The sequence below is a fragment of the Mirounga angustirostris genome, unplaced genomic scaffold, assembly GCF_029215605.1.
Source record: "Mirounga angustirostris isolate CCGP_5_RB_7025 unplaced genomic scaffold, mMirAng1.0.hap1 SCAF_5, whole genome shotgun sequence".
NCBI classification, from domain to species: Eukaryota; Metazoa; Chordata; class Mammalia; order Carnivora; family Phocidae; genus Mirounga; species Mirounga angustirostris.
In genome coordinates this window covers 112674667-112691626 of record NW_026991713.1, presented here as the reverse complement: position 1 = coordinate 112691626, position 16960 = coordinate 112674667, and the positions used below count along the sequence as shown (strand labels likewise).

Below are 16960 nucleotides of genomic sequence, written 5' to 3'. Positions count from 1 at the left end.
ACTACAAGAATTAATTTTGATTTTCTCTTCCAGAAAGTGTAAGTTCAGGAACCCAAAGGGAATCAAAACTCAGGATAGACAGGTAATTATACAGAAGCACTTGGGTCTCCTGACTCATATAAAATACCTTCAGAAAATATAAAAGCACTTGAAAATAAATCACTGACCTGGTTATGATCTTTGAGGAACAGTGAAGATTAGGAGAGATGAACATATGTCATTCAATTTGCACCTTCTATCTCTCATTTCCTTTTGTAAACTACAGGTCAGAAATATTTGATTTATATCCTACAAACGTTTTCTAGAATAGATTATAAAAGTTGTGTGTCTGTGTGTGTTTTAAAAAAAACACATTGATCATAAGCATCCAGGATGGGTTCACTGAAAAAAAGTCATATAAACTGGTCTCATATCCATTTCTGACAGTATTACTAGGAGACATGATCTCATATGATATTTATTTTTGAAAATATGGATAGAGTAAAAATAATTGAATAAATGTATTCAAAAAGTGATTTACAGAATGATGACAATAGAAGAAAGCTAGTGCCATACCACTAGGTCTGTTCTTGGCCTGACTCACCACGTTTCTGGATGACAAGAAGGACATGGACATGACAAATGACAGAATCAGAGTAAAAAACAGATACAGGGACTGGTTCCAACAAGATTAAGAGTAATAAATGTCTCATAATTAGATTCCCTCCAAACATAACCATCAAATGGAGGAAACCATGGAATCATCTTAAGCTCCTCTTTCTTCTGCAATCCTGACCAAGTCCATCAATAAGTCCTACTGACTCCTACTTTCAAAATATAACCGGAATTTGATGCCTTCTCACTATCTTTATTGCTACCTTCCTAATTCAAACTGCCACCTTATATTATGGTAATAACCTCCTTATTGGTCTTCCGGCCCCCACTCTTGCCTTCTATAGTTTATTCTCAAAAGAGCAGCCAGAGTCATACTTCCAAAATAAAAATCAAATTATACTATTACTCTATTCAAATTCTTCTAATGTCTCCACATTTCAATAAAAGTATTCCCAGGATGCCTGGGTGGCTCAGTTGGTTAAGTGTCCAACTCTTAATTTTGGCTCAGGTCATGATCTCAGGGTCATGGGATTGAGCCCCACGTCGGGCTCCCTGCTTGGCGGGGAGTCTGCTTGGGATTCTCTCTCTTCCTCTCCCTTTGCTCCTCTCCCTGCTCATGCTCTTTCTCCCCCTCTAAAAATAAATAGATAAATCTTAAAAAAAAAAAAATACTCCCAATAGCTTTTAAGACCTTTTAATGTTCTGGCATTCCACTGATTCACTGGCTTCATTTCTACTAATCTCTCCCTCCTTCACTTTGCTCATGAACCTCCTGGCTGTTCCTCACATGCCAGAATAAATATTGCAGTGATGTCCTGAGAATAGACTGAATTGTTGAATCATTATATTGTACACCTGAAAGTAATATAACACTGTATGTTAATTTCACTTGAATTAAAAAAAGAGAAAAAAACAACAAAAAAATAAAGTTCATGAAATTAGTAGGAAAAAAAAAATCAAATTGATGGCTTGTGGCCCACTGATAAGAAGTTGATGAGAAGGGTACTTTACCACTGTGTTATTTTTTCCAAAATCCCACACTCTCATATAATCATGCGAAAAATATCAGACAAACCTAAACCACAAACACCTCACCAGTACTCCTCAAAACTGTCAAGGACACGAGAAACAGCAAAAGGCTGGTCTCCTGAAACTGAGGAGACATAACTAAATACCATGCAGTAGAGGCTGGAGTGGATCCTGAAAAAAGAGGATGTTAACGGACGAACTAGTGAAATCCAAATAAAGTCTGGAGTTTAGGTTAAGAAAAAATTGAGTCTTCTAACGCATGAACAAAATTTATATCTCCACTTATTGAGAAATTTGCTAATACCTCTAATAAGAGTTTATAATCTTTTCATGTGGTTTTACACATCTATTCTCTTTTATAGCTCTTACTGATGTATAAAGAAGACTTTGAATTCAGTATAGTTAGTATCCAAAAACTTGCCAAATTCCCTTATTAGTTCTAATAATTTAGTTGGATTCCTTTTTATATACAGTTATATCATCTGTTAATAATGAAAGTTTTGTTTTTTGTTTCCTTTCTAATCCCTATATTTGTTGATTTATTTTCTTGTCTTATTGCACTGGGTAGTAATTCTAATAAAAGACTGATAAAAAGTGGTGAGAGCAGAAATCATTACCTTGTTCTTGATTGTAAAAAAATGTCTTCAACATTTTGTCATTAAGTATAATGTGATAGATTTTAAAGAAACATACTTTATTAGAACAAGGAAGTACCCTCTATTTCTATGTTTCTTGCTTTTATGATACTATTCATATGTACTAAATTTTACTTAATGTTTTTCTGTCTGTTGAGATAAATATTTGATTGTTCTCATTTAGTCCAGTAAAGTGGTATTTCTGAATTGGTTTAAGTGTTATTCTGACCTTGCCTCCCACGTATGTACATACATATATTTTGTATAACTAATATTTTGCTTGGAATTACTGTCTGTATACAGCTGAGTGAGTCTGTAATTTTCCTTTCTTTTACTTATTTCGTTTTGGTATTGAGGTTATGGTAGCCTCATTTAAAGAGTTGGGGACATCTTCCCTCTTACACTAGGCTTTGGAAGAGTTGTCTAAAATTGGAGTTATTAGTCCCTTGAGTGCTTAGAAAAACTTACCAGTAATGCCATCTGGGCTAGAGTTTTCTTTGTAGGAGAGAAAAAACATATAAATTTTATAATATATACATACATGATATATACATATATGATATATATGATATATGTATACACAAACACACGCACATATACAGATACATAAATTATCATACAGAAAATTTTATTGTTTTTTCTTTTGGTGTATGGTTCTTTGAAATTTTTTTTTTAAAGATTTTATTTATTTGACAAAGAGAGACACAGTGAGAGAGGGAACACAAGCGGGGGAGTGGGAGAGGGAAAAGCAGGCTTCCCACGGAACAGGGAGCCCGATGTGGGGCTCGATCCCAGGACCCTGGGATCATGACCTGAGCCGAAGGCAGACGCTTAACGACTGAGCCACCCAGGCGCCCCTGGTTCTTTGAATTTTAACACATGTACAGATTCATATAACCACCACCAAAATCAGGACACAGAGCAGTTCCATCACCCCCCAAAACTCCCTAATGCTATCCCTTTAGAGTCACACTCTCCCTAGCTCCAGCCCCCGGCAGCCACTGATTTATCACCTAATGTATACTTTGTCTTTTTGAAAATGTCATATATATGAAATCATAAATATGTAACCTTTTGAGACTGGCTTCTTTCACTCAGCATAATGACTCTGAGATTCATCCAACTTGTTGCTTATATTAATAGTTTGTTCATTTTTACTGCTAAGTAGTAGACCACTATATGGATGTACTATAGTTTCCTTATCCTTTCACCTGTTGAAGGACAATGAGTTATTTCCAGTTTTTGGCAATTATGAACAGAGCTTCTTTGTGTTAGTGTACAAGTTTTTGGGTAAACCTAAGTTTTGATTTTCCTAGGAAAAATACCCAGGAGAGGGACAATTGGGTCATATAGTTTATATTTAATTTTATGATAAACTGCCAAACTGTTTTCCAGAGTGACATATCACTTAAAATGAGCAATGTACAAGAGTTTCAGTTGTTCCATATCTTCACTACCTCTTTATGGGAATATTTTTGACCATCATTTCAATTTCTTTCTTTCTTTTTTTTTTAAGATTTTATTTCTTTATTTGACAGAGAGAGACACAGCGAGAGAGGGAACACAAGCAGGGGGAGTGGGAGAGGGAGAAGCAGGCTTCCCGCGGAGCAGGGAGGCCGATGCGGGGCTCGATCCCAGGACCCTAGGATCATGACCTGAGCCGAAGGCAGACGCTTAACGACTGAGCCACCCAGGTGCCCCCATCATTTCAATTTCTTTAGAGGTTTTAGAACCATTCATGTTTTCCAATTATTCCCCAGCCAGTTTTGGTTAATAATTTCTAATATCTTGTTCATACTTTCAAATTTATGGGAATGCAGTTGTTCACAATACTTTCTTTTACCTTGTCAATGTCTGTAGTATCTTGTTATGTCCTCTTTCATTCTTTTTTTTTTAAAGATTTTATTTACTTATTTGTCAAAGAGACAGAAAGACCACACAAGCAGGGGGAGCCACAGGCAGAGGGAGAAGCAGCAGCAAGAGAGGGAACACAAGCAGGGGGAGTGGCAGAGGGAGAAGCAGACTCCCCGCTGAGCAAGGAGCCCGATGTGGGGCTTGATCCCAGGATCCCGGATCATGACTTAAGCCGAAGGCAGACGCTTAACCGCCTGAGCCACCCAAGCATCCCATCCTCTTTCATTCTTGATTTCTGGCTATTTATATATTCTCTCTTTTTTTCTTGGTCAATCTTGTCAATAGTTTTCAAAGAACAGAGTTTTGCCTATGCTGACCTTTTGTATTGTAGGTTTATTTTCAATCTTACATTTTTTTTTGTTTTTACTTTCAAAATTTTCAGTTTGCTGTTCTTTTTCTAAATTCTTAAAATAGATGGTTAGCCCACTAACTTTTAGCCAGAACCTTTACTAAAATATGTACTTAAGGTTCAAAATTTCCCTCTAAAAACTGCTTTCTATAAATATTCCATATAGTTGAAAAATGTTTTGCGATTACTATGTACATTGCTTATACACCTTAGGCATATTTTCAAATCTACATCCTCTTTGGTTTTGTGTGATTATTCTATCAATGACTAACCGAGGTGTGTTAAATCTTCTATAATGACTAGATTTGTATTTCTCTCCTTGTGGACTGCCTATTTTTCTTTCTATATTTTTGAAGCCTTGTTATTAGGTACAAACACATTTATAATAATATTTTATTAGGGAATTTAATCTTTCATTATTATAAAGTGATCCTATTGTCTATAATAATGCTTTTAAGCCTTAAAGTTGATATTATCTGAAATTAACTTAGTCACATCCACTTTTTAAAGTATTTTCATAGGAAATACTATGTACCTATTGTGTCTATTTTTTCCATGTATTTGTAATTTTCTCTGTTCTTACATCTCAGATCCTCTATGAAGGATATCTTTCCTCATGCCTAAAATATATTCTTTAAAATTTGCTTTAGTAACAAGGGTCTACTGATAACAAATTTTTTATTTTCAAACTTGCCTGAAATCATCACCTTATTTCACCTCCTTTCTTAAGAGATATTTTTGCTAAATACAGAAGTCTGTATTGGCAGGCATCTTTTTATTGTCTGGCTTCCATTGTGGTTACTGAAAATTCAGCTGTCAGTCTAACCGCCATTCTCTCAAACCCAATCTCACTTTTCTGATTTACTTTTAAGAGTTTTCTTTTTGTTTTGGTTGTTCTACAATTTCACAAAAATGTCAGCGGGGGGAGATTTATTTATACTTCTTGAGATTTGTTGGTTTTCTTGAGTCTGTGGTCTGGTGTCCTTCGTCAATTCTGAAAAAAATCTCTGCCATTATCTCTTCAAATATTGCTGCCTCCCTATTCTCTCTTCTCCTAGAATTAAGGCATATATTGAACCTTCTCATTTTCTTCATGTTTCTTATCTTGTTTTTTGTATTTTTCTATCTCTGTCTCTCTGAGTTGTATTTAGTGTAATTTCCCCTATAGTCCAATTTTTAACTCTTTATTCAATTCTGTTTACTTTGTTATTAAAATCCATCCTTTGAATCTGAATTTCTATTATTCTAATTTTTCATTTTTAGAAGTTCCATTTGGTTCTTCTTAAAATCTGTTGGTTATATTTTATTCTCTCAGAGCAGGTAATTTCAAATCTGTTCATTTTTCTTGAAAAATGACAGTCATTTTATAATCTGTGTCTGATAATTCTACTAATTAAAGTCTTTACAGGTGAGTTTCTGCTTCCTTTTGTTTCTGGTAATTGTCACTCATGTTGCTCTCTTCTTGCTAAGTTATTTGGGAGATTTCTATAGCACTAGGATAAAGGTATGTTCCTCCAAAAGATATGGATTTGCTTCTTCTTGGTGTCTCTGAGTATTAGCAGCAATTCTACTTTAAACTCAGTTATGGCTTGAGACTTATCAGGCCATATAGTAATATGAATTTAAATTGTAAATCAATCCAAGACAGCTGGTGGTTACTCCTCGGCAGAGACAGTCCTCCATTTCCCCAATCCCTAGCCAAGGCAATTTTGTTTGCTAACTCCTGAGGATGGTAGGGATGGTAGAGAGTTTGCTTTTAGTTCACTATAGTTCATCACATTGTTAAGATGTAATTCATACTAGGGGAGGATCTGCTATTAAGCTTTTAGGTGGTCCCAGGCTTTGTTTCTTCTCAGAGGCCTGAAAAACCACATCTTACGTTACTCTGGGTAGGCAAATATCCTTAAGGCCAAAGAGTCTTCTATGCTGGGCTCTGCTTACCTATATGGGCTCCTGTCCTCACTTTGATTTTTATCTATTAATGTCTATTATCTAGTTAGCTCTTTTAAAGCTTTCAAGAAGATTTATTTATTTTTAAATCTAGCATCATTAGTTATTTTCAGTGAGACAGTTCAAATAACTTATCCCAACATATTTTCAGAAACAGAACCTCTTCAATGATTTTTCATCTTTCTTTTTCCTATTTCCCTCATTCTCCTATCTCCCCCTTTTCCAGAAAAATCATTACCTTCTTGTTTCCATATTAACACTTTGGATTAACTATACCAGTGGATCAATTCTGGCCCCAGACAGGAAATATATATGAAAATCCTTGCTCCCAAAAGTTCTGAGCTCAGTATTATAGTTTAACAAGTTAATAGCTCTGTTATTAATGAAGTGTGATAATAAATAAGCAATTTAATTTCTCTGGGTTCTACTTTCTAGAAGCCTGTGAATTGTCAGTCCTTACTTCTGTTACCTTCCATGTAATAACAAACCAAATCTTATATACTCTACCTCCTACATTCCTGTTAAATCTCTCCCTTTTATTCTCATTCCAAGGGCCATTTCTTTAGTCCAAAACTCTCATCATTGCCTGCATTTTCATAGCTTCTTTACTGAAGGTGCTACCTGTCTGTACACTCTCTCCCTCCAAAATTCATTTTCCATATTGCTACCAGACTTATTTCTAAAGTATGTATCAATGATGTTCTCACAGCTTCTAAGGTAAAAGTTCAAATTCCTTGACTTAGCACACAGTGCCCTTCATAGTCTTTTCCTTGTTTACTTCTCTGATCTCATTTTCTGTAAACACCACTTGTTCAAGCCTCTATGGCTTCATGTATATTGCTTCTTCTGCTGGAAATATCTTCTTTTACTTCTCCTTTACCTAATCAACCTCTACTGGTCCTTTATAATTTAAGACCCGCACTGTTTCACTCAGAAATTCTTTTAGGACTTTTCTTCCTCTCTCTGATTTGGATTTTCCTGCTTAATGTTTCCACAGAATCCTAAATTTACACCTACATCAAACTGTAATGAATTTGTGACTTATTTATCCTTCTCACTCACTAAACTATAAGCACTTTTAATATAGAGACAGTCTTATTCAAGTTTGCAACTCCATTCCTGCAGAATTTGCTTAATGGACCAATGAACAATGTTATAAAATGAGGGGGGCAGTTACATGATTTTGAAAGTTCTTTGTTAGCTATAAATTTGTCCTATTATAGAAATATTAACTACTGCTGTACTGTGCCTATTATTAGATCCACATTTTATCTAAGCTTCCACATTTTATCTAAGCTTCCACATTTTCGTATCTAGATTCTCTGACCAGCAAACTTGACTCATTTCCCCAGACTGCCTAAACTGAGTTCTGATACCTTATTTAGCCGACTTCCCCAAATCTGAACTCTCGCTGGGGAGCTTTCGTCTTTGACTGACTTTGAATGTGATCACTTGTGCATGCTCCTCTTTGCCTTTGCTGATGCCCCTATTCCTGATCCCCAATCCCTCTAATTCACAATACCTGCTTTCTTCACATTCTTCTGTTTTTACACCACTGTTGTTTAAATCCTGGCAAGACAGGCTAAATAATTTAATTAGTTTTATTAGGAAAAGCAGAGAGGAGGAATTTTCAATCTAGAAGAAAAAACTATAGTCCAATTTCTTCATTTGACAGATGAGGAAGAATTTTAAATATTCAATGTAAGTAAGTAGAGAGACTTTACTAATCCTTCCACTCAACCATGCTTGAGATTAGTAAAAGTAAAAATTTTACTTGAGTGAAAATTCACAGCATTATGAAATATGGGAGAAGGGAGGGAAGGGGAAAGGATGAGGAGGGGGAGGAGGAGGAAGAAGCTTTCAAACAGGGCGCCTGGGTGGCTCAGTTGGTTAAGCGACTGCCTTCGGTTCAGGTCATGGTCCCGGAGTCCTGGGATGGAGTCCCACATCGGGCTCCTGACTCGGCGGGGAGCCTACTTCTCCCTCTGACCCTCTCCCCTCTCATGCTGTTTCTCTCTCTCTCTCTTTCTTAAATAAATAAATAAATAAATAAATAAATAAATAAAATCTTTAAAAAAAAAAGAAGCTTTCAAACACTAAAAATACTCCTATGATTTAACTGTTTGGGGATTTTTGTTGAGTTATGTTATAATTTTACTGTAGCAAAATATAATCTGTAGGTTTCTAAGTAGATTCTTCATTTCTAGAAGTCACAATATAAAATTAAAGGTAGGTTCAGTTATATCAACAGTATATGGAAAGCTTGATTCTGGTTAAAAAAAACACTAAAATTCAATATCTTATATGCATTGCACAAATAATCAGATTGACTATTATTCTGTTTCACAATAAACTTTTTGTTTAAGTGGGACACCTTCTATTGATTAATAGACATGTTTAAAGATCATTTCAAACTTTTCATCAAATTTATCTCTTCACAGTTAATATATATTTTTTAAAGAATCAAGAGACTAGAATATTATGAAAAAATTAAACTTACCATCATCCTCCCAGCAGCTCTTAGCACTGCCTTCTCTTTCACTGCTCCCCGGTAACACTGTCTGGTCTGTTGGCAGGTCATCTTCTGGCACACCACCTTCACAATCTGCTGCATCTGTAATACTTTCTTCTTCCACAATATGGAGTTTGTCTTCATCATCTGAATCTGAATTTGTTTCTACCACAGTATTATAATTTGTAACTGTAATACAAACAAGAAACAAATAATCAAAACCAACTAGTGTAAAAATCAGTTTTTACACCTCAGTAAAAAGAAATTTTAAAAAGGACTTAGTACGAGTCTTCTATAAATAGTAACTCATTACCTTATAGCAACCTTTTGAAATAGACTACCTATCTACCATCTACTACTCATAACCTTGAAACCAGAAATGGAAACCAAGACATAGGAAGATAAGTAACTTGTCCAAGATCATATAGCTAAGAAGTAGGAGGGCCATGATTTGAACCCTAGCAGTTGGTTCTATATTCTGTGCTCTTAAACTACATTAAATATCCTCTCCAGTCATAATGAGTGTATTCTATATGATACTGCTTATGCACAATTAGGGCCTCAAATCTTTAAAGCATTATAATTAAGAAGAGTTCATCTCTCCTAATAAGACAACAAAACCTCATCATATTTACCACAAGAAAGATATTTTCAAGATACAAACTGGGTCCATGCATTTCATATTAATCCCACACTGAATTTAGAAAGAATCTATCAAATCAATTTAGCCAAACTTCTACATAAGTAAGGCATGATTTAAGTAATGTTTGTATGTAAGTCTGTCATTTTGGAAAAAATAACTGACATCCAGAAGTTTTCAAATGGGCATCCTTTCCATATTTTTAATGAATTTCAATAAAATTTAACACCAGCATTATGAAGATAAATAAGTGTTTGGAATGACCTCAGTTTGCAGAATCATGAGTAATAGCTGAAAACAAATAATACATATAGTCAATATTTTTTCTTCAGAGTCCTTGTAATAATCACTCTACTGGGATAAATCATTTAGTACCACATTGGGTATGGTCGCTGGAATACCTCTTCTCAATTATTTGCAAGTTGATCCTTATTTGCTAAGCAAAGATTGAAAGGGAGAAAAAGGAATCTTTGCTTCCTTGAGATAACTAAGCAATAATTACTTTCAGTTATTCTTTTCATTTCTTCCTTAAAATTTCCAACCATTCTCGAAAGAAGGTAATAACCTAAATGTTTATGTGATATGCATATATACCCCCGTCCCATATAAATACACACACACCTGAGAGCAGGAAGAAAGAAATACAATCAGAAGTATGGATGTATATGTCACAGTGAGAATGAATAAGCAAACATCTCCAAAACTGCTTTTATAGACCTTAGGAAGACCCCACTGTTCAAAAGACTACTGGAGTTACCCTTTGGCCCACATTAGAAATCCTTCAATATCTTGTGTCGGAAGAAAAATATCGTTTTGTTGTGTCATTAATACTTTAGTGTGAATACATTTTTCCAAATCTTTTCCCAAGAGCAAACTATTTTTTAATGTTACTATAAAGGTAATACAGGTTTAGTGCAAAAAAATCAGATAATATAAAACATGTAAAATCAGTAAAAGCCCTCCCAGGAAATATCCTTTCCTTGACTCACTCTTTAAAGATAATAATAACAGCAATTTTAATTTATCTATGCACAAGGTAGGCATGATACTAATCATTTTATATACCTTATCCTATTTAATTATAATGCAGACCTCAACTTATATACATATATATCATACTTACTATCATTTCTCTATATAAATGTATTATACATCTTTAAATACACACATATGGGATTACATTATACTGTTTGCCACCTAGTTTTTTGCCACTTAATAACATATCTTAGAAATTTTTCTCTTTCAGTAAATGTGAAGCTTTCTCATTTCCTCTCACTGGCTACACATCATTTCATTGTACTGATAGAATATAACCAATAACCTATACTGATAAAATTTATGTTTCCAAGTATTTTTTAAGGATTAACAACAAACTTTCTTATAAGTATATCTTTGGCCACTCCTTAAATACATATGTCAGGTTTACTAGTAGAGATGGAAGTGCTGAGTCAAAGGGAAAACTTATTGAAAGTAGACAGAAATGGAAACATGGGGAATTCCTTGTACTCCAGCCACACACAATGAGCAGAGTAAATTGTGCCATTTTAAGTGTGGATAAAGGGAATGATTCTCAAAGGTTGTTCCATAGCTCTCACCATGCTTGGACATGTATGCATAGTTGAAATTCCATTTTGTGAAGAGAAGGTTTAGTGATTTCTTCAGTATCTTGACTTGGCCACGGTTTTATATTGGTGCTATTCTTGCCTTTTAATGATGTAATACTGTAGTTCAATTTTATCATTATCAATTTTGTTAGCTATAGGTTGTCTAACCCTACATTTACATTTAGAGTATTTGGGGCTTAAAAAGTACCCTACAGAATTAGTCTTCAAGACATATATGTATTTTGGTTCCAATATTTGCTTGCATGCTTCATAGTTTTCACTAAGTTTCTTCTAAGCTGAGCTGCACTAGGTTCTTTTTACCCAGAGGTCCTTCACCCTGTTTTTTTCTGCCTGGGTCAGCTGTAGCCCAAAGTACTCTTCAAGAATACCTGTCACTTTCTAGGACTCTGGCCTCCAGTATGAGCTGCCATTGTGGTATGGAAGATTTTAAGTCAAATACCCAAAACCACAAAGATTGCATATATTTTATAGTTATCTTGGGAATTTTCCCAAATCATGTTTTGAATATGCGGCAAAAAACCCACCACATTTTATTGGTCAAGATGGAAAAAAGACCAATAACTATTTTCCAAGTCTTCTTACTTTCTTCTGCTTCACAGTTACTTAGCTGAGAGAAAAAGCAGTGAAAATTGCTTATATTGACTAGTGTAACTTAGAAGAAACTCAAGCTTCTGTTTCTTGATCTACTCTTTTGTGGCTCTACAGAGCTAATTTAAAAAATAGAGCCCCAGCACAAAAAGCATAAATAATAATACAGTCCCTGATAAATTCTAGTAGCCATTGAAAATGTCCATTATCTTAACTGTCTGCTCATTTATCTCCATGCCTCTATATTTTTAAACCTTTGGCTAAAAAAAATATAATGAAATTTAGTTTACCTAAAGAGAGATGCATTCTTAACAAACAGGTGATTATCACCTCTTGTTTCTGAGTTTTGATTAAAATAAAGAATTTCAAGAGAACAAAGATAAAGGAAAACAGAAAAGGTAAAGTTTTTAAAATCTTTAAATATAATTTAAAATACACAATATGAATTGAAATTTCTATAGAGAAATGGTAACATTTCAATGCATCTGTTGTCACTAGAATGTGGTTAAGGACACAGTGACTTATTGGTGGTAGTTCTTGTTGGTATTACTTGCTAACATATAATGTCAGATATAACAGTATCCACTGATAAGGTGGTTGTGAGGATCTAATGGTTTAAAAATGTATTATGCTTAGATCAGTGTGTGGCACACAGTAAAGATCATAGAAGTGTCTGCCATTATTACTATTATTTTATCATCACCATCATCATCCCACTGAATATTTAGAACAATTCCTAAGAGGTAGGTATTGTTATATTTCCCTTTTATATACCAAAAAATAACCCCTTCCCCAAAACTGAAACACAACACAACAAAACGAGTAGCTGAGTAACCTGTTTGAGATTATTTAGCTATTAAGTTATGGAGCTGGACTCAAATCCTTACGTGCCTGATTCCACAGCTCATACACTTTAACTACTTATATATAAAGTCTACTGATTGAAAATTATTACATTAATGATAAATATTCTTAAACTTGTATTTTTGTGTTTAGCCTATTCTGGGGCTCTGGAATTCCATATTTAACAATATGCTACTAAAACATTTTCAAATGACTAAAAAATTTTAACCATCAGAATCTCATTATAATATAACTGACAGTACACCATAGGGTAATATCATCATTGCAGTCAATAACCTTTGAAAGACTTTCACATAACATGCTATTTTTAGCACTTGATTGCATGTAGTACGTATCAACTGCACTAATTAAACTCCCATGTAAACATCTGTTTCTTAAGTAATGTACAATTATAATAAAGAATTAAATAAATTAGATGAATTTAGTTAAAAAAAGGAGCAACACAATCTCAACTTCAGTCACTAAGATAAGAGCAAGATCATCTAAATGCTTTAGAAATAAGAACCCTGCCAAGCACTGTTTATTATAGCTCTGAATAGCAGGTTAGGCTTCACAGGGGAAGAGAAGGGGGGAGGGGACATATTTAACCCGCAGGTCTTTGATTCTTATCAGGTGATAACCATGGCATGTGTTGATGAAAGCCACAGGCTAAGGCCACATGTCAACATATTTTCAGGCATAAAAAGGCTTTTTTTTTTTTCCTAGAGGGAGAAGTTCTGCTTATATCATGCCATTAATACATGCTTAGCTATGTCTCACTCATTCCTATCAAACACACACACTCATCTGCATGGTAGAAAAGAAAGATAAAATCTTTCTTAGAAAAAGATGTAAGACTGATCCTTACAAAATAACATACTGTACTTCTAACAAATTGCTCCATATCCATCAGACTAACCCAGTGTCATAATTTAAGAAACACCCAGAAAAACATACATTTTGAGTCGTGTTCTCAAGAGCAATGGATTATAGCTTGATTAAGTAATAACGTTAGCACTATGCTGAGAACAACACAATTTAGGTATGAATGTTATGAAATATGAAGATAATATTTGGAGAAACTGAACAAGTATTTCCATTATTCTTTAACATCAGTTGGGACAAAACCATAACAACACCACTTAACATGTTTTTCTTATCCTGAAAAGAGTCCCTGGCACACTGCCTTCCACATAGTAGGTATAGAATTACTTGTTGAATTGGATGTGGGGTCACACTTCTTTTTTTCTGAGTGAAGAGATGAGTCAATATACTTAAGTTTACTGATGATTCAGGAAAATGACAAAACTGTAGTGATAACCAAAGAACAGGTAAATTAGTACACAAAATGAAAAAGAGAGGTCATCTGACAATCCTAAGGGGAGAAAACTTCTGCAAATGATGTTACTCCGGGAAAGAGGAGCTTATGTGTCCATGAAGACTATACCCAGGCATACTGTAAGTATTTGTTAATCTGGCCTTTGACTTAACTTATAGATAATATTAATATATATGTATTTTACTGTATAATAAATGTTATGACATAACATTCATATTTAATGTAACATGTAAGTAATATAATATGCACTATGTATATTATGTAGTTATATCTTTTAAAAATAGGCATCATAATGATTTTAGAGTGCTCCAAGCACAATGAACATGTTAGGTTTATTTATTTGAGAGAGAGAGAGAGAGAGAGCATGCATGCATGCATGTGAACATGGTGGGGGTGGGGAAGAGCAGAGGGAGCAGACTCCCTGCTGAGCATGAGGGTGAGCACCAGAACCTGACACGGAGCTGGATCTCACAACCCACAAGATAATGACCTAAGCCAAAATCACCAGTTGGTCGCTTACCATCCAGGCACCTCTGAACATGTTAGGTTTAAATAAATACTAATAGTGCAGAAAATCTGGGGGAAAGTTTTTTTAATCTCTCTCTCTAGGTAAAATCTTTTTAAATCTAGGGTGCCTATTAAATTGAATAATCACAGACTGTTTTTACATTTTCAAAATAATTTTAAAAACCTGACTCCAATGAAAGTCAGTGATTTTTTTTTTTTAAAGATTTTATTTATTTGACAGAGAGAGAGGGAGAGAGAGCGAGCATATAAGCAGGGGGAGTGGCAGGCAGAGGGAGAGGGAGAAGCAGGCTCCCCACTGAGCAAGGAGCCTGAGTGGGGCTGGATCCCAGGACCCCAGGATCATCACCTGAGGCAAAGGCAGACACTTAACTGACTGAGCTACCCAGGCGCCCCAGAAGTCAGTGATTCTGACATTTATTTACCCCTGCAAAGGGTTGGTGGTTTTCAATGCCTTCATATACAAGCTAGTCATAGAATGATAACTGATAGGTGAAGGCAGGGGAGAGGGTTGTTATCATGTACAGAATCCTAGTTCTTATTTTCTCCCCTCTCTCATTATATAATCATTACTAAGTATTCTTGGGATTTGTCTCTGGTTGTTCTCTCAGTTCTTATTCTGTCCTCTTTCCCATTCTCCACAGGTCCTCTGTCTATATACCCCAACAAGAGTCACCCCAAATTACCTCTCCTTTCCCTGACTTATTAAAGTTCCCACTCATTCCGAGAGCTAATTTCAGCCAGTATAAGTACAAGTCACAAAGAGACAGATGAAACAGTTAAACAGCAAAGTTCTTTAGCAGATAAACTAAAATCAGTCCCAGGGACAGGTGGTTCCCTTGTGTGTGTGAGGAAAGTATCTAAAGACTAAAATAATTCACATGAAATTATCAGTAAGTAATACTTCCTTCATAGGAAAATATACATTTATAAAAAGGATGCTTTTTCGTCTGCCTTCCGTTCAGGTCATGATCCCAGGGTCCTGGGATCGAGTCCCACATCGGGCTCCCTGCTCTGCGGGAAGCCTGCTTCTCCCTCTCCCACTCCCCCTGCTTGTGTTCCTGCTCTTGCTATGTCTCTCTCTGTCAAAAAATAAATAAATAAATAAATAAAATCTAAAAAAAAGGATGCTTTTTAATTTATAGGACTGTTACTTGTAGAATACAGGCTGGATAACAAAATCCAAGTGAAGTGTGAAGGCTGAATTAAAAATACAAATGCAGAAATTATTGAGTCAAAAAACAGAGAAGCCATATAATTTTAAATCAATCCAAAAGCCAGATCTTTGAAGAATCAATAAAATAGATAAATCACTAGCCCACTTAATCCTAGAAAAAATTGAGAGGTACAAGGATTCAATATTAATGCAAACAGAGAAGTAATTATAGCTATAAAGGAATTTAAGAGATTTACTTTAGAAATATTTTCTACAAATCTAAGCAAATAAATTTAAAAATTTGGATGAAATACAATGAGTGTTATACACAAACAATGAATCATGGAACACTACATCAAAAACTAATGATGTAATGTATGGTGATTAACATAACATACTAAAAAAATTTGGATTAAATAACTTTCTAGGAAAATATTAATGATTATAACTACATCTATTATTTTATAGAATTTATAAAATTATACAAGAGATGGCAAATGTAGACAGATGATAGAATAAATTTAGGAAGACATCAAAGAGCTAACCACCCAAAAATTGCCAGGTGTTTTCCCAGGTGAATTTCTTCAGATCTTCAAAGGACTGATAATTCTGTTGCTTTTTCAAGAGAGGAAAATGTAAAGAGCCTAAATTCTTCCTATGAAGCCAGCTTCCTAACAGTCAACTAAATCTAAGAGCATACTTGTATGCATGTGCACGCACATGCACATACACCCTTATAAACTCAGTCTCACTGATGTAAAAATGTTAAATAAAATATTAAATCCAGTGGTACATTAGAAGTTAAGTAAAGCAAGCATTAGTCAACATTAGGAAATATATAAGTCCACCATCTTAACATAGTAAAGGATAAACAATATGACTTCTACAGACCATGAAAGGCATTTGATAAAATTCTCTATTCCTTGCTGATACTTTTTCATAAAAATTAAACAAGGCAGTATTATGATAAATGATTATGTATCAGAGGCATTTCTAAGATAAAGATGTTTACTGTCATCATTACATTAAGCTAATTTTTAAAAAATGACAAAAGGAAAAAGCACAAATAGTGGAAAAGAGAAAGCAAAATTATTATTTGCAAGGGATATGTTGATGTTTTTGGAAAAATCAAGAAAAATTACTGCAAAAAACTACTAGCAATTAGAAATTTGGTAAATGACTAATTACAAATTTAATAGAAAAAATCAGTAGCTTTCCAATAAACAATAACATGCTAAAAACATAACAGAAGAAAAACTCA

General features: G+C 34.5%; 1 protein-coding gene across 11 annotated transcripts in view; it reads right to left on the bottom strand.

Annotated features, from left to right (window-relative positions):
- The window catches only part of ZEB1 (zinc finger E-box binding homeobox 1), a 185575-nt gene that overhangs the window by 52159 nt on the left and 116456 nt on the right, over positions 1-16960 (bottom strand). For 6 of the 11 annotated variants that reach the window (XM_064591905.1, XM_064591903.1, XM_064591897.1 and 3 more), the window contains 2 exons: positions 8972-9172; positions 2727-2753 (listed from right to left, as the gene is read on the bottom strand). In XM_064591905.1, coding sequence (XP_064447975.1) covers positions 2727-2753; positions 8972-9172 — 228 coding nt within the window. The remainder of the gene's footprint in view (positions 1-2726; positions 2754-8971; positions 9173-16960) is intronic. The other 5 variants (XM_064591906.1, XM_064591907.1, XM_064591899.1 and 2 more) reach the window with 1 other exon arrangement.